At 43.0% G+C, this 27,012-nt stretch overlaps 1 protein-coding gene across 3 annotated transcripts; it reads right to left on the reverse strand.

Annotated features, from left to right (window-relative positions):
* Positions 1-413: 413 nt before the first annotated feature.
* On the reverse strand, positions 414-26,680 carry unkl (unk like zinc finger). Of its 3 annotated transcripts, none has more exons than XM_066690211.1 (16): positions 26,378-26,680; positions 25,316-25,525; positions 15,866-16,042; positions 13,267-13,400; positions 12,502-12,637; positions 12,171-12,288; positions 11,755-11,839; positions 9,894-10,060; positions 8,987-9,175; positions 7,425-7,487; positions 6,627-6,804; positions 4,618-4,707; positions 4,157-4,393; positions 3,875-4,071; positions 3,378-3,635; positions 414-3,262 (listed from the first exon to the last, which is right to left on the reverse strand). In XM_066690211.1, exons 1-16 carry the CDS (start codon positions 26,440-26,442, stop codon positions 3,107-3,109), a joined length of 2,460 nt encoding a protein of 819 aa, XP_066546308.1. In that variant the 5' UTR covers positions 26,443-26,680; the 3' UTR covers positions 414-3,106. The 3 variants fall into 3 exon arrangements, with proteins under 3 accessions (XP_066546308.1, XP_066546309.1, XP_066546310.1); XM_066690212.1 differs by lacking the exon at positions 26,378-26,680 and adding an exon at positions 25,835-26,250; XM_066690213.1 differs by lacking the exon at positions 8,987-9,175.
* Positions 26,681-27,012: the final 332 nt, after the last annotated feature.

The following is a 27,012-nucleotide window of genomic DNA, read 5'->3' on the forward strand; positions in this document are numbered from 1 at the left end:
CATTTCTTGCTAGTTTATGTACTTCTGGTTGTAGAATTAAATATAAAATCTATATATTGTGAATGGCGATCATAATAAACCAGTCAAGTGAAAACTAAAGAAAGCACCTTACAGTCCAAATATATTTACTCCCGACTGCAAATAGTAGTGCACAACCATTAATATGCAATATAGATTAAGAGGCTTACAAATAAGTGAGTTTAGCACAAAATAAAAACTGTACTATTCTGTTTTACCAAGTACTGATCCGTATGGCCACTTAAGAATTTCAACACAAAATTCATTAATTTCTCCAACATTTCTTCACAATTAACTGCTGCCAGTTTAAACTGCCATGTATTTTTGTGTTGCTTTTTTCCCCAACTTGTGCATTAAATAATTACACACACGAGAAAAAAAAAGAAAAAAAACAAAACAGAGCATTATTGTTATACATGTTCTGATACACAATACACAATTGAACATGACATTAAGTTTGGTCATTTCTCAAAAATCATGTTCTAGCCATTTCTTGCTTAGAATGTTACAATAATAATAATTAAAAGAAAAGAACAATCACAAAATAATCATTGTAGAACAGTAAAGGTCTTTGGCAAAAAACTACAAAAATGGGCTAAAAGTCCATTAATATTGTCAGCAAAAGCAGTTGGCATAGTCATTTAGATTAAACAAGGGAAGATATATATTTCATGATACCATTTTTTTTATTACTATTGTTAAATATTTGAAAGTGACACTAAACACGAACTAAAAGCTATAGCACTTTGGTTTATTTAATACAAATGCATCAGCTGTAAAAGTCTAGTCCTCAGCACAGAAATGTCTTCAAGCTGCACGAGATCATTTGAATCTAATAATTTGTTGATTAACACTCAATTATAAAAGCTTTTAACGGAACAGATGAAAAGCTGGCCGTGTGAACTGGGTTATGCAAGAGCTGTCGGACCCCCACACGGGCTGAAAAAATAAACTTTGCTCCACTTTTAAAGTACTAGGTTGCATTTTGGATCCGACTGAAATGAGTGCCTGGGGAAGAAAAAAAAAAACCTAACATAGTCTTTGCTTTTGTATTCCTGATGATCATCGTATATATTTGCATGTTTAAGTAGTAGTAGATGAATTTGCCAACGATCTGACCAACAAGTGAATAAAAAAAAAAAGATCTAAAGCTTTCATTGTATTATAAATTAAACGACAACTGAACAACTTGTAACAAGAACCTACAGCTATTCTATGATGATGTGTTATTCTTATATTTTTGCACTAGTGATATACCTTGCCATGTAATGAAATTAACTGGCCGATATAAAATCTTCTGGTCTGTCGTGCAAATGGACTCCGGTGCAATTCAGGTTTTTGTTTTTTGTTTTTTAAAAAGGTTTTGTTCCTTAAAATCTACACAGATATCTCCCAGCACAACGCATGTCAAAATCAGGAATGGGAAAATCTCCTCTTTCTGCTGAACGTACTCATTGCTGTAAATATTAAAGGACCATATATAGAGTAAAGAATATGAACACAAATACTTTTTTGTGAACACAGTAGTAGGTCATTTCAATTAGTTTAACCTAAGCACATTACACGGTCGCATTTGACAACACAGATTACAGAATTTAACACCATTGATTTCTTCTGTAAAGACAGTACAGAATTATATTTTTTCCACATTTAAAACAAAAACAAACAAAACAAAAAACAGTGCCAGTTTTTACACACACATTAAGATATCCTGAATTGCATACTCCTAACCAAGTAAATTAAAGATGGTTAACACTTTGAACTGATACTGTAGCGACACCAATAAAAACACCAAAATGAAGCACCATTGCCCATTAGACATTGAAAATGGGGACAGGACTTGTAAGCCTGGCGTCAGGATCCCACACTGACAAGATCAATGTTCTTGTTTAGATTGAAATGCCTATAGAGGAGAACCCAAAGTGGTTCACAGGCAATTCTACAGTAAGTTTTTATTGTTGGTTTGTTTTTCTGATTTCAAAATGCAATTAATATTTGACTGAAATTTGTACAAGCTTATCGTTACCTGTAGCCATTTTACTACAATCTTGAGTTGCTCACAGATGCTTAAGATTTTCTGTGCAAGGCACTTAAAAGAACGAGTGGCCAAGTATCAGGTATGTTCACAACAGTTCCAAGAGGCTAGGAGTTATACAAAACATTTCTCTACAAAAACAGTTACAAAGCACCACAGGGCTGGTACCTGCAGCTGTTAGAAGTAAAAAGTTGGTTCCTCCAACAACAAAATATATATATAAAAAAAAAAAAAAAAAAAAAAAATTTAAATGGCAATTGATTTCCTAAATGCTTTAGCATATGTGCCTTTATGATATCACTATACTTGCTGGTTATGCTTATAAGCATTAAACATTTGCACTTGTTTATTTTTTTTATTTTTTTATTTTGATTCAAAAATGTAAAAATCCTAATCAAGTTCAACAATACTAATATTAATATTTATTTATTAAGTACTATTTTGTTTTTTAGAATATGAAATCTTTAACAATATATTTACTATACCATGATTTAACAGTAAGAAATTGAATATGAAATATTCTATTATGTTTCACAGTACACAAACAAAAGCTTCATATAATAGCATATTTAGAGAAAATGAAATAAAACTAAAAACAAACAAAAATAATTCTACAAAGCAGCTTGAAGCAATTTTCTAAAGTAACTTTTTAACAAATCCCCAGGTCAACAAAGTGCTTTTACAAGAAATCAATCTTCTTCACATAACTAGTAGCGCTAACAGTGTTTGACTGACACCTTTAATCAAATGTGTTATCAATTATCACATGCGGTATTGGAATGGGAATTATATAGACCTAAGTAATCAAAATGAGCTGAGGGGGAGCTTCTGAAATATCACAATGCTCACGAATCCTGACAGACCCCCTGGATGATTTGAGATCCACAGATGTATCAGTCAAACACCATTAATAATTTCTAATAAAACTATCAATTCAATTACTATATGAAATACTGAGAACACAAAATGCTGTACTTAAACTGTTAACATAATATATTAGTAGTAGTTCTTCAAAGAGCTAGATCCAGAACGGGTACCTTGAATATCTCTACATCACCACTTCAGTATCTTCGTCTGACAGTAGGGACATTCGGATTTGCTAGGCGCGCAGTTCTCACAGAGTACATAATGCTGGCATGGCTGCAGGACGATGCACCGGTCATGCTTTTGGCAAACTATACATTTCTTTGACTGAAGCTGATATATTACCTGTGTGGAGAAAAGAAGGATCAGTCACAGGACCAGAGAGAAGACCAAACAAGACAATCCACTGAGTAAAAGCGAGATCTCAGGAGGGCACGGCGAGGGCAGGTTCGGAGCTCACCCCGTCTATGAGGTCCAAGTCGGCCCGCAGCTGGCTCTGGAGGGCGTGCAGCTTGGGCAGGGGCATCTGGTCCAGATCGCCGTAGCTGCGCAAGAGCGGCACGTTGGGCGAGCGGCACACAGAGTCGAAGTCGTCCTGCAGCTGCTTGAGCCGCCGGTCCGCCTCGTCCCGCTTCTGCGCCGCCAGCAGCCGCTCGGCCTCCGCGGACTGGGCCTGCTCCTTCGCCTCCTGCGCCTCCTTCTGCCAGGCGTCACAAGCCTGCCAACACACACGGGGGCGCACAGTCAAAAACTCCCGTCTAAGACCTGTGTTCAGACATAGTGTTTCGGGTAAGCATGTCTTTATGGGCAAACTAACTGGGGTACTAAACAGGTCAGGGGATTGAGTGCGGCCCACTGCCTACCTCAACCTTGCATGGATCGACCTGCCCACCAAGAACCGCGACGCTGTGCAATCGGCCGCAATAAACGAAGGCGTCCATCGTCTCGGGCACTGACCTGTTTTACCTGCTGCCACGAGTCTTCCCACTGCTTGATTTTCCGCTTGGCTTCGTCCAGGTCCCTCCGTAACCTGACGAGGTCAGCGCTGCTGGAACTCACAGTGGTCGAGGTGACGTTGCTGAACACGGGCGACGGGCTGGGTGAGAAACTGCCGCTCACAAAGTCCCATATGCTGCCAGCACCCCCGTTTAAACCTGTCACGTCAAGAAACCCATCAAAAGGTTAGTCTCCTAACAACCAGCACTAGCAAAACATGTCTAGGGCTCCTCGTTTTCTCACCGAGGGAGTTCTGGGAGGAGGCGGAAGTTCCCAGGAGGCCGTGCTCTGCTTTGGTTGGGTGGGCCTGGGGCTGACTCTGCTGGGGGGCCATTCCTGCGGAGAGGAGCGACTGGGACAGGGACTGAGAGAGCGAGCTCAGCGGGGAGGCAGAGAGCGAGGAGGAGGAGTGCAGCGAGGAAGAGCGGGCCAGGGAGCCAGGAATATTGACGGGAGCCGAGCCGCCTAACAATCTCTGATCTGTGGGGTGGAGATGAGAGAGGGAGAGAGGGATGAGAACATGCACAGGTGACACGATCGAGTGCAAGACGTGCTTCGGGAGCTGCAGGAGAGAAGTTCGGAGGTTGTCTGCAGTCTGCATCGTATAGGTCTACGCTTAAATACAGAGTGCAAGGGGGCAGGTACGGGGTCCCACTAGGCGATAGTTTTATTTTTCCCCAGTCTAACCAAAACATCTCACTTACTTGTCAAACCAAGGTCGCTGTTCTCTTGGTCTTCTAATTCTTTGTCTAGAGAGACGTTGATGTCACTGAAATTTAGATCCAGAGCAGAACCTGAAAGAACCAGTTTAGAGATAATTTGCAGTTTGAATGCAGATGCCGTTTTCCTGCAGCAGGAAGGCAAGCAAAATAAACAGTGGAGTATTTTACATGGTATAAAAAAACAAGCCGAGTGAAATATTGGAGCACAAGAAAGAGCAAGAGGAGTGACAATCTGCGCATCTCGCTCGTGTGAGAGGAACTATTGCCAACAGGCAGGAAGTCCCCTGGGATTGTGGCCAAATGCCCCCAGAGACTCCGCAAGCATCCACGGCCGGGCTCGGCCCCCCCGCTCCTCGTAACACAAAGCCCTCTGTGTGAAGCACCGCCGTTCCTGAACGCAGTTGCACTTCATTGCTATTTATAACCCTCTGCTCCGGCCGCTTCACTGGCACGTTCACTCCGGACATGTCTTCTCCCTAGACCGTCCGTCTGCACTGTCCACCCTCCACTCGATTCACATCGCCCAGCACCAGAAATATGTGCCGTGCTGCGCTCTATGCAGATTCACATACGCTGTATCACAGTACAGTCACTTCCAGGCAGCAGTGCCACTGTGACACAGCATTTAAATCATGCTGACAGTAATACTAAATAGCAATACTCCCTTTGAAAGTCACACTAACAACAGATACAAGTCTTTCAATTCAATAGTCACCAAGCACAGAGAACTCCAAGACCAATTTGAGCCACTCTACAGTTATGCATTGTAGATCTATAAAGATATATACACACAGACTAGCCACCATCAGTTGTACATTTAAAACGAGATCACAAACATGAAACAACTTGGCAGTGTGCTAGTCACAACAGATGCTCGTCCTGTCCATTATAAACCTCTCGACACACACAAGTTTCACCAATTTCCCGCGGTGAAGTCACCCTACCTCACTGGCAGAGAGCTAAGGAGTTGTTAGAGAGAATTAGTATCCACCCTGCTAAGTGCTGACTCACCGGCTGCTGCAGCAGCCAGCGCGTCTCTCTCTCTCTCTCTCCCTCCCTCCTTCACTCCATCCCTCCCTCTCAGCACAACCATTCAAACACAGACCCCTTGCACATGCACGTTTAAGCACAACAAGCCCTGGTCATGTGACCACAGCTGCCTAGCAGCACCAGGGAGCCAGGTATAGAGGCAGACAAGCTAGCAGTTTTCCACTGGGTTTAGGCGTACAGTTACTAGAGTACTGAAGCACCATTGTACTCCTTAGGGCTGCAGGCAACAACAGACCCTGTTTAACCTTCTGCTGAACCAAACTCTGTTGTCTCACAGTCCCGACCACCACTATTTATTTCCTCCAATCCCTCCAAAGCCCCGTAGCTGTCATTTCAGGACAGACCTCGAAACCTAATGGAGCAGCAGTGCCAAACCTCATTCACAAATGCCAGTACCATGCAGTTTCCACTGTCCACACTTAGGTACACCTCAGCCTGTCCATACCACACTTTGGACTGAAATGTTGTTGCGATATCTTAGTCTCATATTTGTGTGTATTTATACCACCAAAAAAAGGTAAATGTGTTTGGTCACGACACGCTGTAATGCAGCCCAATGCAGTCTTTTTGCAATCTTTTCAAACACCTTTTAATGTCTTACTGCTCCAAGCAAATCGATTGTGTGTGGCACTTTCCCACCATACATTAATAAGTGCTCTAATTTCGTCATCTACTCAAGGTAAACACCCACAGTCTTTCTTGGGAAAAGTTTCTACTGCATCTCGCCCATCGATAGTGGCCGCTACGTAAGGTGTCCACGATGTACAAAACTAGTCTGGGCCCAGGCGGAGGTGCACCTAAACATGGCCAGTGTAAACGGGGCCGACAGCCTCTTCACACGACGACACAACCTTCCTGAAGGGTGCATGCCTCCCACAGTTTGAAACAGCATCCGGTTCGCAACGCTTACACACTGACACAAGCTCAAACACTGGACTTACCTATCACCGATTCAACAGTATTGCTACCAGGGTAGAAGGGGGTAGCTTTTGCATTCATCGTTGACAGAGTAGTCGGGGACGAGCTGTCCGAGCCAATACTGGAGGCTAGGCTTGAAGTTATACTGGATGTTATACTCGACGCCAGTGGGTTTACCACTGAAAAAACACTAATAAGATTCTGCAAAGAAGAAAGAACATGGATTTTCGTTAATTATTTCAAACTGACTCCACAAAAATAATCATAATTCTACTCTTAATATTGTAAAGTCTTCTTTTTCAAATGCTATACAGTTTCCAGCATGTTTGCATATCTGAACTCAGTAGTGCCCCCAGTGGACCTAACAGACAACACTCCTGTCTTCAGTACTAGTCAAAGAAAATATACAGAAGCCTCTTATGCCAGTGTTTCTAAACAACGGTTCTACAGGACACCGTATCCCATCAACTTTTGTTCCAACCGAGCTCTCTATTACTTAATTGAACCCTTAATTGAAGTAATAACTTTCTTATATTTCACTTTTTTAATTGTGTAACTGATATAAAGTTGGTTCCTTAATACCCCAACTGTTTAAAATATTTAAAAGGCTCCGATTTAGAACATTTAGAAACTGGGAGCTCGGCTGGAACAAAAACCAGCAGGTAGGGGGTCCTCCAGGACCAGCGTTGAGAAACACTATTATATGGATGAAAATTATTAAAATATAGTTTCCATAAATCTCCTGCCATCTCATCCGACAGATTGTCTGAAACACCAAACACATACAGTACTGTACTCATCCAGCCTGCCGTGAGACGCACCTGTTTTTCGTGGTCCATTAACTTTTGACTACCATCCATTGGATGAACCTTCATGTTTTTGGCCTAAAAACAGAAACCAGAATCCATTAAGTCACACCACATCCAGCTACTGAACACAACACAGCCTGAGCGATTCTTCAGGACAAGAGAGACAGTATAAACATCAGTAAGTCTTTACACTATGGCTGCAGTTGAGAGCAAAGAGGATCCCTGGGATGAGATTACTTTCCCAGATGCTAGTTACACACAGACACAGATCAGTGAAAGGATAACGGTACTACAGGTCTAGTCCATCTTCATTCTTCTAGGACACTGGTTCTCAACCCTGGTCCTAGTGACACCCTGCCCTGCCGGCTTTTGTTCCAACTGAGCTCTCAATTACTTAATTACAAGTAGTGTAACTTAATTGAACCCTAATTTAACTCAATTTCCCTAATCTGAGATCATACATTATTTTAAACAGTTGTAGAATTAATGTTGAATATGAAACTGTAATTGGAGCTTGAAATCTTAACCTTTTAATAAGCCACACAATTTAGAAAGTCAAATGAAGCAAAACAGTTAAATTGAGGGTTAAATTAAAGAATTGAGAGCTGGGTTGGATAAAAAAAAAAAACAGCAGGTCAGAAGGTCCCCAGGACCAGGGCTGAGCAGCTGTGTTCTAGGAGGTTTTACTCAATGTAACATGGTTAAATGATCACTGCAAAGTCAGATTAGCCCAGGCAGGTCTCGGGTGCATTTTCATTAACTTCCTCATCCCCCCCTACACAGATTGAACTATTAGGAGACAAGGAAGTAAACAGTCTTTTGCACACAAAAAAAGTAACAACGCTAAACAGCACAACAGAGCTGAATGAAATCAGTTATTTTGGTTTTAATCATCTGTCAAACTCATCAAACAGCAGCAGCCAGATGTATAATCCTACATTGCATTTCTAAGCTCCTTAAAAAAGATTCAGACTGGGAAATATGTACAATAATAATAGTAATAACTTTTTAAGAAAAAAATAACCAACAAATGATAAATGCACAACACTGATATGTTCTTTGGTACAAGGACATAACACAGCAATGCTTTGAGAAGTACACACCCATTAAAAAACAAAAACTTGACATGGCAGCTAACCTGGGAAAACTACATGTTGAAAACTAAGGTAGTTAATACAAATTCAATATTTTGTGCCAACACCCACCCGCCACCCCCTTGCTAAAATACCCTGCCATTGGAGTAAAACAAAACTCTTTAGTAAAAACCAGTGGGTCCCCAAACAACCTGCTAAACTAATAAATAATAACAATAAATAATACATGTATAAAAATAAAGTTGTGTGTACAATCCGTCTGATAACTAGGCACTTTCGGAGAACCCTTGAATGAAGTTCTTACTAAAGAGAATTGAGTGATCGTAGACAAGATGTTGTGCTGGGATGGAAGCCGTCTAAAGCAAAATGCCCTTGGCCAAAGGGCAAAAGTCAAAGGTCAAAGGCCTGCCTGCCTGCTATAGCGTCACTGAAGCCTCCCGGGAGGGCAGGAGGGGTAAAGAGAAATTAATCTTTATATACCTGATCCTCACGTTCAAACCCCGGTGCTTTGGGATAGTTAGACGTCGGAGACGAAACATTGGACGTGGTGGACTCTGAACATAAGCTACCATTAGTAAAGCATTTGGGCCTGCTGATGGGTCCAACTGGGGACAAAGAACTGTTGCTTCCTGAGCCTGACGTTACAGTCGGACTACTAGTGCATGAAACCTGAAGGAGAAAAGTACAGAGGATCTTAAGTAGGTTTCAAAGCCAGAGAAATGTGCTCGCTGTTGTGTGCGTCTCAGTTAACCGACAGCTGGACAACTGGCAGCAACTTACTTCATGCGACCTGGACTTAAATGGTATTTAACTGGACTGGCAAAACAATACAGTAGTCATAAAATAAAGAAAAATAGAATGCATAAAATAAAGCTATATCTTATTTGGTAGAACAACAGAAATATTGAATTGAGTTATACACCTAATCCCCTTAGATTTATTTGTTGACTAGTGTATGATGGAACAGAAAAAAAAATAATAATAATAAAAATAAACATTGGCCTTACTCAGCCTCTCCCCTACTTTATGTCAGTATGCAAATAAATGGATAATCACACAAATAAAAAAACATAAAATGAAGAAATTACTTGCTCACGTGAGGTCAGGGGAGGGAATTTAAAGACTTCGAAATACTCTTCACCTTGAGGATAGTGCAATTAGTTATAAATTAGTCATCAGATTCTCAGTTGATCATGCTGGTTTGTGAATTTACTGAACCCTGGCACTGCAAAGAACCCGCCATGCAGCGCTGAACTAACACTGGTGAAACTGTACCCGTTAAAAGCATCCGGCCTACCATTTGTCAAGTCTGTTTGGTGTGAAGACAAGAAAACAAAATCCTTAGAACTACACAGAGAGAGGAAAAGAAAAGGAGGCGTCTACGTACATTCACCATTTGACCATTGTTGTTGGCAGTACTGCCTATAGAGTTTGCGTTGCCACACCACTCACTGACCGGACACTCAGAATACTGCTGGGAGCCCGGCTTGGACTGGGACCCAGAATGCATCACAGTAAGCAACGAACTCATGGGCTCATCGGAGGAAGATATTCCTGCAACAAACGACACAGGGATTAGACTTGCCGACTCATCAAAACAAAACAACTGCAAAAAATTTGAGTGCCACAAAGCTCCGACATTACACAGGGAAATCTATGCAAATGGTGCCGTTTCAACAAACTGATGATATACACTCACCTAAAGGATTATTATGAACACCATACTAATACTGTGTTTGACCCCCTTTTGCCTTCAGAACTGCCTTAATTCTACGTGGCATTGATTCAACAAGGTGCTGAAAGCATTCTTTAGAAATGTTGGCCCATATTGATAGGATAGCATCTTGCAGTTGATGGAGATTTGTGGGATGCACATCCAGGGCACGAAGCTCCCGTTCCACCACATCCCAAAGATGCTCTATTGGGTTGAGATCTGGTGACTGTGGGGGCCAGTTTAGTACAGTGAACTCATTGTCATGTTCAAGAAACCAATTTGAAATGATTCGACCTTTGTGACATGGTGCATTATCCTGCTGGAAGTAGCCATCAGAGGATGGGTACATGGTGGTCATAAAGGGATGGACATGGTCAGAAACAATGCTCAGGTAGGCCGTGGCATTTAAACGATGCCCAATTGGCACTAAGGGGCCTAAAGTGTGCCAAGAAAACATCCCCCACACCATTACACCACCACCACCAGCCTGCACAGTGGTAACAAGGCATGATGGATCCATGTTCTCATTCTGTTTACGCCAAATTCTGACTCTACCATCTGAATGTGTCAACAGAAATCGAGACTCATCAGACCAGGCAACATTTTTCCAGTCTTCAACTGTCCAATTTTGGTGAGCTTGTGCAAATTGTAGCCTCTTTTTCCTATTTGTAGTGGAGATGAGTGGTACCCGGTGGGGTCTTCTGCTGTTGTAGCCCATCCGCCTCAAGGTTGTACGTGTTGTGGCTTCACAAATGCTTTGCTGCATACCTCGGTTGTAACGAGTGGTTATTTCAGTCAAAGTTGCTCTTCTATCAGCTTGAATCAGTCGGCCCATTCTCCTCTGACCTCTAGCATCAACAAGGCATTTTCGCCCACAGGACTGCCGCATACTGGATGTTTTTCCCTTTTCACACCATTCTTTGTAAACCCTAGAAATGGTTGTGCGTGAAAATCCCAGTAACTGAGCAGATTGTGAAATACTCAGACCGGCCCGTCTGGCACCAACAACCATGCCACGCTCAAAATTGCTTAAATCACCTTTCTTTCCCATTCAGACATTCAGTTTGGAGTTCAGGAGATTGTCTTGACCAGGACCACACCCCTAAATGCATTGAAGCAACTGCCATGTGATTGGTTGGTTAGATAATTGCATTAATGAGAAATTGAACAGGTGTTCCTAATAATCCTTTAGGTGAGTGTACACTTTCCAGCAGGTGATTGACAGGAGTTAATACAGTGACCTCCTTTACAGTGATACGCAACTCAGCTAAGTAAAGTTTCCATCTATTTTAACACTTCCTGTTCACTACACATCCTAGAGGGGTTTTCACATCAGATAATGACATCTGTATCCATCTTGACAATTAACTGCCAGACCTTTCTTGTTTTTCAGACTTTAAATAGCATTTTACAACAAGGCTGTGGTTAACGTTTGAACAAACTGGAAGAACAAGGAAAGAACTAGTGCCAAGAAGATTTTATTTCCAAAAAGCCCCCCAGATCTCACGACCCCTGCCAGAGAGTAAAGACTTACTTTCCACGTGTGCAAACGCACAGAACGGCCCCCGTGGACAGTAGCCCGTTTGACGCATGTCATTGCATTTTGTGGATTTGTAAATCTGAAAAACACAACAGAACAAGACACTTACTTAGGTGAGCTGGATTAAAAGGTGTACATGGTTAGATATCCTTAATACTACAATACTACTACTGATCGGAGGAACGGACATGTCAGGCCCGGTCAGCTTTTCTCAGAAGGCAAGCAACCCCAGTCTCTTCTGATAAACAATAACAAAAAACTCAATGACTTGGCTCAAGAAAGGCCCTGCTATTAAAAGGTGTTGAAAGTCTTGATTCAGATCAGGTTTAATCAGGTGAACTCCAGCCATCGCACTAACGAGGTCCAGTCCCACTCTCATCAGTGGCTCGTGTGCCACCCGGTCCACCGACCTCCGGATGGAACTGCTGCTCCGTGCGCGAGTGGCAATACTGGCAGCTGTCTCCGCTGTCACACTTCGAAGGTTCGCCCCATTCATCGCCATGCTTTACATTCGGACAGGGGGTGGACCTGCAACCACAGAGAGGACAGGATGCGTTGGGCAAAGATCGATGAGAGAGAAAATAAAACCTCAAATCAGTTCTGAATTATTCTTCAGAAACCAAATAGCTGGAAATACAAAAAATTGTTTCCTGGGTCGGAGCACCGGCGAAATCTAAATCTACGCTGTCGAACAACAATTATAATTACTTTAATGGATTATTATAATAGCCATTTTCTTACCTGTATTTAAACTTCCTGGGGTTTCTTCTCCGGTCTCGACTGTTGTGATAGTGTGGGCAGGCATATCCTTGTCTGCAGAGGCGTGGAGGTTTGGTGCACTGTTCCGTCTTGTAGTTGGCGAGAACAAAGTTGGTATCTGTTCAAGACAAACAGTGTTCCCATGCAGAGTGAAACAAATGTAATCGTACTGTACCATCTGGTGGAGAATATACAAGAATAATAATAATATATAAGTTATGATCGCTGAGATAAAGAAATCTAAGTGAAAGTAAGGGGAGCCAACTCACACATTTAGATTGCAACAACTGCCTTTTAAAATGCTTTTCAAAAGGTGCAGATTTATAAATGCTATCGATGTTATTGTCTATTGCTCCACTAGAGGGCGGCACCCCCTCCATGAACAGAAAAACTAATTTTATCCAAACCACCTTCATTTACTTGGTGTTATTTTATAGGAAAGGCTTTACTGGTGGAAAATCAAATGTTTCCACAGGGGCAGATGCGCCTGCAGTACAGACCACGCAAAACCACAAAACGAGCAAAATAAAACCCATACAGCAGAGAACAGGAGGCAGCAAGAAGGAATAGGGAAGGGAGACAAATTTAAGTGAAGAAAACAACCAAACCAACACAGTGACGTTTGTTTACTTTATCGGGGCGCACTTTGATGGCTCAGCAGGGTTAAAGTAATGGGGGTGAATGCCGACGGGCTCAGGAGCCGAGGTCTGGCCCACCTGGCCGTCTCAGGGGGGCACGCTTCCTTACCCTGCCACCTGGGGTCCTCTGTGAGCGTCTTCTCGATCATCGCCTGGCTGGCCAGCACTCCGGGCTGCAGGTCGGGGATCCCCTCCCCAGCGCCCAGCTGTCCATTCTGCAGGGCCTCCTGCGCTTGGATTTCTCTGCAAATCGATTCAAAAGACAGTCCCTCAATGACAGGCAGCAGCTTAGTCTGAGCAGACAGAATACAAGTTGATAGGAAACGGCAGAATATCCTTCAGCAGTGTTTTTTTGTTTCGCCTCAGAACAATCACAATCATTTCACTCTACTGATTTTCATTGCTCTCTCTTCTGATTTAAACCGTTTGCCGAGTTTTCATTTCTCTCTCCCTAGGCGCTGAAGGGTGAATCTGCCTGAAGAGCAATTCTTGCAGCCGGGTAACACCAGATCGGGATACACTGAAGTACGAGAAAGCAATGCAGCCAATAGAAAAGTAAACGTGAAACAGGCCTGATTTCAGAGTGGCATCAATTTACCCACCAGGCACAAGTGGGACTAAGCCGAGTATCAGCACCCACCTACATCACTGTCCCTAATTGAATTGGGCGGGTCGGGGGGGGCAGCGGTCTCCTGGACGTGCCCGTCACACGACAAAGACCGACCTCACCAGGAGGGGAAATGGACTAGAGCAGTACCTGTTTTTTGTGCCCACATGTATGCGTTTGTTGCTTTTGCTTTGTGACCGAGCTGTGTGTCACACGTGTATCCAAAACTACAACTCGTGGGCTTTCAAACATTGCAAACACTGGGAACCAACTGAAACCCCTGGTCCAACACGCCAAGACATCCTACGAGACGTGACTGTTAAACCCAGAGTGAGAAGAAAAACTTGTCAGCAGTCCTGAAGGGGCAGAAAACCCCAGAGGCAGAGCTCCACGTTCACACTTCCTCGTCTCTGCCCGCCTTCAATTTCAGTTTGTTTAATATCAACGGCTTCATGTGGATTAAGATGCGTGTGGTTTTGGAGATAGGCATGTTGATTATTTTATCACTACAACAATGATTCCCTCAGGCATGTGTTAAAAAACGGTATTCGTTTTCTGGTCAACAGTAGTAATTCACAGACAGTGCCCCACATGTGGTTTCCCTCCCACCATATACCGCCCCCCCCGGACACTGGCGTCCCTCCTGGGAGATAAACAGTCAGGCCTGTGCTTACAGAGCGGGGGGGTGGGGGGGGCACAAACCGGTCAGACCTGATTGGGAGCCGTGCCGCCTACTGCGCCAGCCAAGAGAAATAAATGATGCAAAAACAAGAGAATTTTGTAAACACTCAGTTCTGCCAGAGAACTCGAATGGTTTTTATGGAACAGAAAAGAAAAGTTCAAACGGTGCCTTTCTTTGATTTCTTTATTTGTATTTATTTAGATTCGACAGCAATAATACTGGGATTTCGTTTAAGCAGCCAAAAATAAATAAAGGAATAAAACTAACTTATTTAAGGGTCTGGGGTGCCATGAGTGATGTGCCTGGAGACAGTATTAGATTTTATTTTAAAACTTTAGAGAAACACACTGATCAGCAACTTTTTAAACTTCACGTGCCCAGAAGCCACGGTTGGCGCTTCGGCAGGGAAATTCCCTCCCTCTGCAGCAACAGGAGTTTCCTGGATTAGAGCTACACACTTTGGTCGGGTCACTTCCTCTATCTCCCGTAGTTGCCTCCGGGCTCAGCCATATTGCAGCGGCCCTTGACTGAATATTCCTAATTCCTCAGTCCTTTTCTCACTTTAAATTGTGTATTTCATGAATACATCAAATAAATCATGAATATATCAATTATGAAGATGGAATTTTATGGAGCCTTAACGGTTATTTTCAAACCTGGATTTCCTACCAGTTATTTAATTAAGATCACTGCAAACAAATAAATTAGAAAATAACAGGAGTTTACGTTTACAATCAGGACAGACCTACTCTTGGGAATGAAATAATTTACACCCAACCATCACTCTGCAGGGATCAACATCTAATCACCCTTCCCATGTTCATTACCCAGCATTCACAGCCGCGTCTGTGGGCCAGGCGGCGTATTTCGTAAAGCTTATAACTATACAGAAAAAACTATACGTTTCTGTTAAATTCCTTACTCGATACGTCCTGCCAACACAAGCTCCCTACGGAAACAAGCCCACGCGACTACGCCACTGCCTTCGGTTACAGTTGGTCTGAGCAGCCATAAAGGAACTACTGCTGTACCTCGTAATTGAGCATACTGCCGCGATTAGCTGGCAATGCTCGTCAAGAGACACATGCCTGTACTCATGTTCATGCAAATATAAACCACGTACAGCACTTGATTCCTTATTCATGCATTCGCTATGACCAATTAACTAGCACAGCCGCACGCCTGTTAGAGCCCTGCAGCTGGCAAGTGTAGAAGGGCACAGATTACACACACGGCTCTTTATCTTCTTCACTCTCACACAGAAACACAAGTTCAAGCAGAACAGCCAAAGCAGGCTGGTGCGTAGGCACACGTGTGAACATCGAATGCATCTTCACAGGCTGGCATCCTCAAATTAGAAAAACTAAATCACACACACACACACACACACACAGCCTGCTTGGGTCTTCGGTCCCGTACCTGATGTCGTAGACCGGAGGTCGGAGGTCATGTGGGCCGTGGGCGAAGGCGCAGTGGAGGCCGTTCTTCACACAGTGCCCCCGAGCGTCTGTCTCGTGGATACAAGTCCCAGTCTTGTAATAACGCAGATGGTACTTCCGCTCTGTATCACCGGTCGTCCGGTGCAGATAAGGACAGCTAAGAGAGAGAGAGAGAGAGAGAGAGAGAGAGAGAGATGGGGGGGAGGGCAGAATGTGTGTTTTGTTTTTAAATAATAGGAATATTGTAAACTTTGTTAAATCCCTGACCACCCTTCTCTTTCCTGTTCTGGGAGGCGTGCAAACATTAGCTCGGCCTTACTTTGACTGAACACTTAGAATTTTGTATGTTGTGCAGGCATGAAAACAGTTTAATAAAACTCAAAGACAGCACATTTATAAACTAGGAACCCAGCAGATTTTCAAAGGCCTGCCCTACTTCAGCAACAAACATGTAAATAACTGCACACCCCTCCACCCCTGCATTAGGTAGTCAGAATCAGATAATCACACCAGACAGCAGCTACAAAGCACCACACCTCCCTTGTCTTGTAAAGATGGACATTTTCACAGGCAAGTTATGGGGAGGGGGGGTTTCCATAATGTAAGTATAAAATTAAATTAAACTAGACAATTCTGCACTATGGTACAATCAGACCCAATATCCTCCTGCAGTTCAATACTCTGCGTGTGTGCTACAGTCTCAAAGATGGTACCAGAAGGAGCCAGAGCTGATCCGAAACCCCCACGACTGGGAGATTCCCAATTCTACAGATTATCTGCATTTATTATTTCACCACCTCTCGCATCTGAGCAAAACTCCCAAGGAAAGCACCACGGAGAGACGCAGAGGAGAAAGGAAGAGGCCGCCGATACAAAAGTGGATTTTACCTAGCATTCTTAAACAAGGAGCTCAGTCATGTCAACCTGACCCACACAGACCTGCTCAATTGATACAACCATCAATAACAATTCCTGCAAATACAAGTTGACATCATCTCTCTCTGTGCAGTCTCCTCTTCAGACACCCTTTACTGGCTTTAATCAATGCTCTTCTCTCTCACACATCACCCAGCGCTTCTACAGCCTGTTCCGATACAGTCTCAACAGAACCAGGAACAAACCCATCACCTCTAGCACTGCGTCCCTTCAGTGAACCAAGTGACAGTCATCCTTTTCCATTTTTGGGAAAGTTCATGAACACACACAAACATGTTTTTGTGGGCTAGTTATTGGTCTAAATTGTTAATTAAAATATAAATTGTTCCATAACTGCATAATTGGTATAACCTGCCATTTATTAGCAAGGAAATAAAAATCAATACATAATATGCGAGATAAATATTTTAACTCCATGTAAGAAACTGAATTCAGATAAATGTATCATATTCCACCCAATCTACAATTGATCTGCTCAATTTTATCAAAAAAACTAAAACTGATTAAAAAAAACAAAAACACAAGGAGTTCAGTGTGAAAAAGAAACGGCAGATTTTTCATTGGCAAATTAAACTCTTTCAGCACCACACAATGTACTGTGCCCTGGAGCTCAGCCAAAGCCTTCACGTATTGTAACTCATCACAATTTAGGATAAAGACACCAGCACCAGTGACAGAGCAGCACCACTTCAGTGAAGCATGCCAAACCGAAACCTTCATCTTCTGGCATGCAGAGAGAAAGCAAAACGTGGGGGAACAATAGCAGCCACCCACAGACGGACAGACACAGTCACAGTCAGATACACACACACAAACACACAGAGTGTTGATATTTACAGAATATTGACAGAACCGACAGAACAAGGCACATTAACAGTGTCTCAAAGTTTAACAACGTTAACGCAAACGACAGACACATATTGTCACTGTCAAATCGCGAGAGCTAAGAGTCAGTGTCCCTGTGGGGGGGACGGGGACGGTTGTGAATTCTCACTGGTTACAGCCTGCTAGGTCCTTTACCCCACAAGGTCTCCTACAGACAGTGCTCAGCTTCACTACCAGGCTGACTAACTGGACAAGGCCCTGCCCTGAAACGGAGAGACAGGTCAGTTCAGGGGAGGGCTGCAAGTGTGCAGAGTGAACCGGACATGGGGAAAGGCACCGAACGAATAGCAAGGGCTTTGTCAGTGGTCAGCGTGTCCTTGTACACCGAACGACCGAGGTGAACGTGTGGCGTCGTCCCCACAAGTCACCTGCACTCCTACTCTCTAGCCCAAGACAACGTGCTCGGGCTCAGTCTCAGTCAATATACTAATCGCTTCCCTCCTCTGATGAGAGATCCCAGCATCCGTTTGTGGGCAGAATGAAACTCGCTCTATTGTAAACAAAAAAAATAATCCCTCCCTCCAAACCCCACCAATGTAAAACCTCCGAGTGCTGAATTCATGTCACGCATTAATTACCTCCAAGAAGGAAAATAAGAGCGGAACACGAGCCAAGTCTCTGCTTAACCGCTCGGAGGGGGTAGAAACACGTAGGCTTAAGAACGACAAACACGTGTGACGAGAGGGGAAGGGCAGCGGCGTTCAGTCATCCTGGGAGGGCGAGGTGACCAACAGACCGCGCTCAGGCAGAGCCAGCCTACGCCACCCAGAGCCGTTACTATGGCAACACCAGCGATGGCAGGGGCCGGCCGTCACCGAGCTCTCGTCTCCAGTTCCTCCGGGACTCATGTAGATCTCAACCCTCCCGGGATTTCACGGCTTTGCGCGGCTGTGTGAAACCCGTTCTGACCCAATTCCAATGGCACTCTCCAGTTGGGAGTGCTGACACCCCCTGCAAACCAGCTCAGGAGGCAAATTCCCCACTAATTCTTACAAAGCTGCGGAGGAGGACAACAACAAAAACACACAAACAAACAAAAGGGGTATTCGATCCTTTTAGAGAAAACGTTAACCCACAACTGAGTAGAACCGACTTTTCCTTTAAGAATCTGTAGGGACCTGATTGGCACTAAATCCATGTCAAATGGACTGGAAGAACACGACCACCCTCCGTTACCCCACACCACCGCAACATCATCCTTACCACTACACTTACAGAGCAGATTGCATCATGTCATTATCATTACAATCATTGACGAGCCGCGATGGTACAGATGCGAATCACATTCAAAAACTCTTGTAATGCGGGATGTTGTTAATCTTCTGCTGGAATCACAGACTCTGCCAGGCCAGTCGATTTAAAAAACAACAGAAAAACAACCACCAGGTCCAATTATTACCACGGTGAGATCATTCAACAGCGCAGTTTAAGAGAAAGCGAGGGACTGGTCATCACGTGGCCAAGAGTCACTTTTAAGGACAATAAACAGCACGCAGGAATCGGCACGAATAGGAAGCCGTGCCCTGCTTCTGATCGAAGAAACAGGAAATTAAAGAGACGCTCTCGAATAAAACGCGATTTCTGAGTGCCAGCGAATGACTTAATGGGAAGTAATCAATCATAACAAAGGGCAAACCAGGTTAAGGAAAGGAATGCCATCCAACTCCAGGTGTGCATTTTACTCTCAGTGCACAAAACTGTTTTCTACAGCAGCTCCGGCAAACAGACTCAGTAAAGGTGGGATAAACAATACAGGGAGGAAAACAATGGTGTTTAAACCTGTCAACTTCCTTTGTGTGACCTCAATAGCGCACTGAATATTTAATAGCAAAGGTTAAACCGGCAATTTTAGGTGAGGAGCAAATATGAAGGAAAAAATACATTTAGGCTAGCTCATAACAATTTAAACAATGCCTGGATAAAATATTCTGCATCACTTTACACAGTTGCGTAAAAGAAGAGAATGGGATTAACGACACTGGTCAGGACAAGAGGTCGTAATCTAAGCTTACTTTACTGCTGTGTTTTTTTTAGGGTATTGATCTACTCAACTGTAGTTTTCCAAATAAGGCAGGGAAGCAGAAATTCACTGATTTGAAGCACGCACTGCTAGGCACTTCATTAGACAATCATTAAAAACAACTGTGAGGGAGAAAGTGCAATGACCATCACATTCAGAAGAGCCAGTAGCAAAGTCATTGTATAGTTAAATGCAAATAGACTGAAGCGGTTCATTACAGACCGCCTCCTGCAAGTCGGTGCACATACAGTATGCTCGAAGTACGATCTCTCGAATTCCTACAGTAAGTTCAGTATTAATTTACATAAGTTACTATTTTTAGTGGCAGAAGCGACACAGTTTGCATTCTGAACTTGCAGTGAACTAGCTGGATGAGCAGGTGCGTTGCGATTTCAGATATCAGAGCCACTTGACTGCGGGGTGACCACGCTTCCCAGCACCGATAACCTCTTTCATACCCATTACAAATTCAGAGTCCAGTAGTTTCTGCCGTGGAGATAAACTCTACAGGAATGGGAAGAGAGTTGAAAAAGGAATCGCCTCTACCTTACCCTGACTGGGGAACAGTCTAGGGGTCTCTAAATGATTAAAGTCATTAATACACAATGATAATACATGCAGAAAATTCAGGTTTAAAAATGTATTTGTACACACCCTATCACTTCAGTGCAGTTGGTGTCAGCTGATGACAGCTGATGACAGCCATGTGGCCAAAACACATGGGCTGTTTGCAAGGCGATACTTTTCACACTTTATCTTTATTAAACATTAACTTATGAAATCAGCTAAAATAAAACCGGTACTTGGAATACAAAAAAAAATTATGTTGTGTTTTTTATTATTTTTATTTTTTTTTAATACCACCTAACACCTGCTTTCAATTTAATGTTCCCTGCCTTTTTTTTCCCCTTGCAGATAGGTCTGGTTCCCCTATGTTCCCAACTACTGAAGTGAAATATTTTCAGTTATGTACAGCGAGTGTTGCGAAACATTTTAAACTCGACTGTTCTGACATATTCTACTCAATCTACAGCAAACCTACACCTCTGTAAGCCAGCAGTTTTTTGTCCCATGTACCGACTGAATATGTAGAAGGACTTCAACATTGCAGCCAACCAGTTATCTTAAAAAAAGAGGCAGAAAAACAGGTGGCCTCTCTCTTACAATAATCTATTACTATATATTATAATACAGTAACCAGTAAAAGGACCTGCCTAAGGGACTGGTACCTACAACAGGAGGCAGATGTTCTGGGGCTTGTTACAACTGAATTGTCTATAGCTGACAAGAATTTTTTTTTTTAATTAGAATTGGGATCAAAACTCCACATGTAAACAGCAAGTGCTTGTTTACAGATTAAGAGGAGATACTTTTTACAAAAGTCAAAACTTCTTGTGAGGGCCTTCATCCAGCAGTGCATCAACATAGGCTGATAAGGATATATATACAATTTAAACTGTCATTAAGCACAATGGAATAAACTCTTCCACCTCCAATCTCTGCATCACCACAGATCAACAGCAGTAACACCAAATCTCATTTTCAGAGCGTCTTTCTCTCATCACCACACTAAGCAGGACCGACTTGGGTAGGCTACTTAATAAAATTGCTGGTGCATTTCTTTAATGACTACCAGCAGCCCTTCACTTTAATGACCTTGAAAATAAGAATAAAATCAAACAAGTTCCTATTTATAGGTAGATGCACAGTTAATCTATTCATATATTCATCCTTTTGAAGTCTCATTTTTTCCCCCCTGCACTGAAGAGTCCTGTAGAAGCTGCCTCTTCACGAACGACGGTCACAAATTTGAACAAAGCTGCGGTGCATCCTGGAGAAGCCTCCATTACCGGTCAGTGCAGCAATCCAAACAAGTGACAGAGGCTGAATTAGCCCAGACGCTCCTGGCAACAACAGTAACTACTAACCAGCACTAAATGTAGTCTCTCGCACTGTATGGTATAATTCTCAACATTATTAATCCCAGCTCATGCCTTGTGATTACCACTCATCAGCAGTATCTAGCTCAAGTTATACAATTGCCAATGCTTTGCAGTGTGTGATCTGAAGACAAATCAACCCCAGACGACCCACAGAAGAATGGGGATCAATGTTACTGTACAATCCTCATGAAGATGTTTGCGGTTTGTGATGGCATGTAATGAAAAAGGACATTGATGCTACTGGTATTATGCAACATCGAGATCCTCTATAAGTAGAACACCCAGCACTGCGACACACAGGGAAGCAGAGTCTCAAAGCACTGGATGGTTAACATCTGACAGAACTTGTTACTGCAGTCTTGGGGTCACAGGTCCTCTCCCCCCCACCCCCCAGGTCACAGACATTATTGTTTTCTCTTTTTTTTTCCCCTTCTTGTGATGTTTATATAAGCCTATGAATGCTAACAGCCTGCATTGAATGGTCTCAGCTGTGTGGGGCTCTGTCAGTCTGGCAGAGACGTGTTTGCAAAACGATTACAGCTGAAGGATTTTTATTTATTTATTTAAAAATTTCACAATGCTCAGTATCAGATTTGGAAAGGAGTAAGAACGGACTCTCAGACGCCAATTTATAACATTTTCACCATACCAAGATTCGTCTGGCTTGTTATACTATCAGTTACAGCATGGCCACTACATCTCACCCTCAGAGGCAAAGATCGCTCAGAAGACAAATGTCTGTCACCGTATGTTGCAGTGTACGAGATCTAGAAGAAGTTCACCACCAACTAGAATGTATGCGTCACTCTGCCTGTCCATTCAATGCAGCCTTCACTAAAAAACAAAGCCAGGTTATTCGAAGACCAGGCTGTTTAAACATTACAGACTGACCTGCAAACGCCTTAAAGATGGAAGTGCACAAGTGTACAAGCTTTGTGCTCATCAGTTCTGGCCTAACGTAAGGGTTCTTCATAGGCCTATCTGTTTTTTCGAGTTTGGAATTTTGTACCTGGTCAATATATATAATTTTGATAATCTAATTTTACATCATTTTGATCACCAGACTGTAGGAAATGGTTCCACAGAATGGCCTTGATGATGATGATGATGATGATGGAGAAGCTACTATAATTAAAGCGAACAGTTAGTGAATACTGGGGGCTCCACGATGCTCCGATCACCCTGGCTCCTCAAACGGTACAGTCATTCCAAGCGGACTTGATCCCCCCCCTCCACAACAGCCTTTAAAAGGGCACTATTGTACATGACTCCTTCAGCTTCTTAAACAAAACCACCCAACAAATGTGTTACAGATCTGTGGAATAGGATTTTGCACACGTTAGCAGTTCATATCACATACCCACAGCAGCCTGGTTAAAGGGATAGAAAACAGAATCTAATGATGCAGAAAATAAACTGGCTTCTGCAAAAAGGCTGGTTGGTTTCCCTATACAGGCTCTCTCTGCCCGATACAGATCTTTATCATTTACTTTTCTAAATAAGGAAAAATTCTAACGTATCAGCCTTCAACACCAGGTGATGTCAAATGTTGTGTAACCCTCTCCTCGTTTAGCAAAGGATAATTTTCCTACAAAAGAAACTAAACTGGAGTGTGTGTGCAATCAATTAAGCAATGTGCTGTATACACCACGGAGATAAACCCCCTCTGAGTTTCATTAGCGCTTATTTACAAGCGCTGCAGAATTCCCCAGGTTTGCATGTAGAACCAATTTACAGGATTAACTCCAGTCTGGGCACACAGAGGACCTTCATTCAAACTACAGGGTATTCCACAATCAAGTGCAATGGTATCACATTATGCTGTGTTACCCCTTTCAACTCTAACAAACTAATTGAAGATCCCAGATGGAAAGTTCCCTCACAGCTCTAAATTCCCCACATTGAATTACTACTTAAAAGAAACTGTAACCACTTGTTTGTCCTTCCGTGTTACAACAGCTTTCCCAATTCATGAAAGCAAACTATTTCAGGTTTGAAGATCTATAATCTTACAGGTTTGCCTGTAAAAGTGCCTGCATGTTGAAGTGTCTTTAAATAACACCAACTAGTAAAATAAATAAATACACATCACTGCTGCTACTACAATGAGATTGACATTTACTCCAAATTCCTGAAGGTCTTATTTTTCTAGGCATTTGAAACAATCTTGCATAATTTATTTACACCTCTGTATTAATAATGGACCGTGCAATTTTTTCTTCATCTTACACCAAAAGGTTCAAAGGTGCATGGGCAGATATTTCCAGTTTACAAACTGTCTTTTCGTACCCAGACTGCACCATGACACCTGACAGCATGCAAGTCGCACAAGCCGAAACTGTAGCTTATATCTTTCATGACATGGAGTTATATTAGTGACTTGTCATTTTCATTTTGCTAAAAACGGTGCCTGGCTTTTCTTGAACTGCACTCGCCCTAATCATGCGTGTTACCTTTACTAACAATTGCGACCAGAACAAATCACGTGTCTTAACAAATGTATAGCTAGCCAAAGGCAATTTCCCTCCAAAACACAACAAACGACTTCATGTCGGTAGGGATATGCCTAACAAAGGCGGAAGACTACAATAAAACAGATCCATTTTCAACCGCAGGTATTCGAATGGCACACAGCAATGGAATGGTAAACATTATTTGAACCAATAGCAAGGCTCCGTGCGACGGGACAGCCAATCACAAGCCAGAAAGAAAGGGGGTGTGTACCTTCCCTCCGCGTCCCGCACAACAAAGCCAGATCATATTTCAACACAAAACGTTTATTTAATCCAGTATTTTAATATGTGGGTTTTTCGCACCCACAAAAGACGGTGCATTTACAGACGACAATCGCCTAAAACAGTTCGCTCTTCCCCCCTATACACACCCACACACAGAAAGAGAGCAAGGCCAGACTTCCGCATTACAAAAATGAGATGTACTAGCACTTCAAAGCCCCATGCAGCTGTATAACAAGCATGGCAGCAGCCAGAAGGGGTGTGTACGTGCGTTATACCCCAGAACAATAGACACGACCGCCCGCATTTTCGACCATTTCTATCAGGATGCACTGCTCGTTACAGCCATCGTAATGGAAACACCGCCGCGAAAAAACAGCAAATACAGAATACGCGTTTGCTTTTTTAATACCACATATAGGCTGCACGGAGCATGCAGGTGCTTTGAGGATCGGGTCATATCTGCATTATGTGCACCCAAGATAGTGGGATTTATTATATGCGCACCCCGATATTTAATGAGCAAATATACTAAGTGTAACCGCGCTACAACATAATGCACAATGTTGAGCAGGCAATACGCCACACCATTAGCTCTTCACATACAGTAATACAGTACTGCTTGCATCGCAAAACAATCAACTCCCACGTTTCTTGGGATTACAAAAAGCACACCTCTATACAGTGCATGAAATCAGGCCAATGTGGAAAGTACCACGTTTAATAATAATAATAATAATAATAATAATAATAAAATACCTGATTGTTTTTAACACCGACAAACAAACCAATAAACCCATAATAAAAACCAATATACACCAATTCTCTCAAATAAGAGCCCCATTACGAATAGCGAGTCGAGGTGCAAGAAACAACACATCCATTAAAAACAAATGAACCGAAGAACTTACTCGTCTCCATCCGGGCAGATGCCTGTCGTTTCATCGTATTTTGTACAATAAACGTCGGGGCTGTAGTTAAAAGTCCCATCTCGTCTCCTGATAGGTCTTCGTCTCCGCTGGTTTAGGAAATGCCAGTGAAAACATGTAAAAGGTCTGTGCTGGGTACACTTGTGCTGCAAGAAGAGGGGGCATTGCTCGGTCCTAAACTCCTTTAAATAGCTGCAAAGTATCAGAGACCAGTGTTAAAAAATGCTCTTGTCAACATGAAGAAAGAGAGAAAAGAAGAAAAAAAACACTGAAGCACAATCTGTTGGCCACTCGGATTTTATCACGGCTTACACTGCGCGCAGAAAAGCAACGCCACACGCATCCTATAGCTTTATATAATTAATTTAATTGCTGTCTTTATGGAAGCAGATGCATCAATATTTTCCCCCACACGACTAAGCTGAAGAGTTACACAAACTAAATAAGTCCTAATCCACGCATAAATACAGCCGCAATCAAGTGGCCAAGAGTAAAACATACTTAAAACACACAGCAGAGCCGGACCACATTTCATCGTCGCTCATTGTTGCAAGAAATGTTACTCCATGCTGCCCAAACTCTGGCGCTGCGCTCTCGACACTGGGCTATTCCGGTAGCACTTGCGCCAGATTTCCAGCGTAGGCGCCGTGCTGCCCGCGAGTGCGTACGTCAGGAAAGACACGTAGGGACTTCAGCAAATCAGGCCGAGATGGAAGAAGGAAAAATAAAAAAGTAAAAATGCAACTTAGCTGCTGCCCGTTCGCGCAAATCGCCACGGTTTCGTGTTGGCCGTGTGGCGAGGGGTGTCCCGCCGTCGCAAAACATGCCTTTCCGTAGCTGTGCCCACCTCGCCGTTTTCAAATCGCCTTTTTAGTTTACTTACGTGGTTGTATTCGCAAGAATTTACAAAAGGGAAAAAAGCACCATTTTTAAACCCACTCTTGGTGCCCAAATCTACAGTGCTCTGCCTCTGCTGCGGCCAACAAGATCTGCACGGAGGGATTTTTAATGCATTTTCTACGCTTTCAATCTGCCTTTACTTACGTGTAGTGGGTTGGTTTCTCGGTTTGAGGAGAAGCGCTCGCCGCCGTTTTCGAAACCGACGGCATTTTCAGTCAAAACAATGAAAGGCGCCTGCGCGAAGGCCCTCGCCGCTCCTCGCCCTCTCGTACACTGCAGCAGGGCAGCATGGGCCACTGGCGGGATAAACGAACCGGCCCGCGTCCGGCGCAGGGACGCCTTGCTCTCGTCTGTGTGCTTTCATTTGTCCCTACACAGATATACATGCTAACTGGGCTGAGTTTAAAATGATGTGCTTCTCTTCTTTTTAGTGAAATCAGTTGCTCCCCCTTTTCTCCAAACACGTTTTAATCTAGTAAACAACAACCTGACTCTGTTTTATTTGATCTGTGTTTAAAAGCTGCAAAGAAATGCCCTTTTAAATTGAAATCGTGAGTAGTTCGTCTGTGTTAATATACTGGTTAAAGCAGAACTGATTTTGCCAAATTCATATTCCCCGTTTACATGTTGACAGGTTTTCTGAAGAGTCACTTGGACAGCAACTGTCTTAATGTATGTATATATATATATATATATATATATATATATATATATATATATATAATGTATATGTACATGTATCTAAATGTGAATGGACACAACTCTGGTCTAGTTGTCGC

This window comes from Amia ocellicauda, chromosome 17, assembly GCF_036373705.1.
Source record: "Amia ocellicauda isolate fAmiCal2 chromosome 17, fAmiCal2.hap1, whole genome shotgun sequence".
Lineage (NCBI taxonomy): Eukaryota > Metazoa > Chordata > Actinopteri > Amiiformes > Amiidae > Amia > Amia ocellicauda.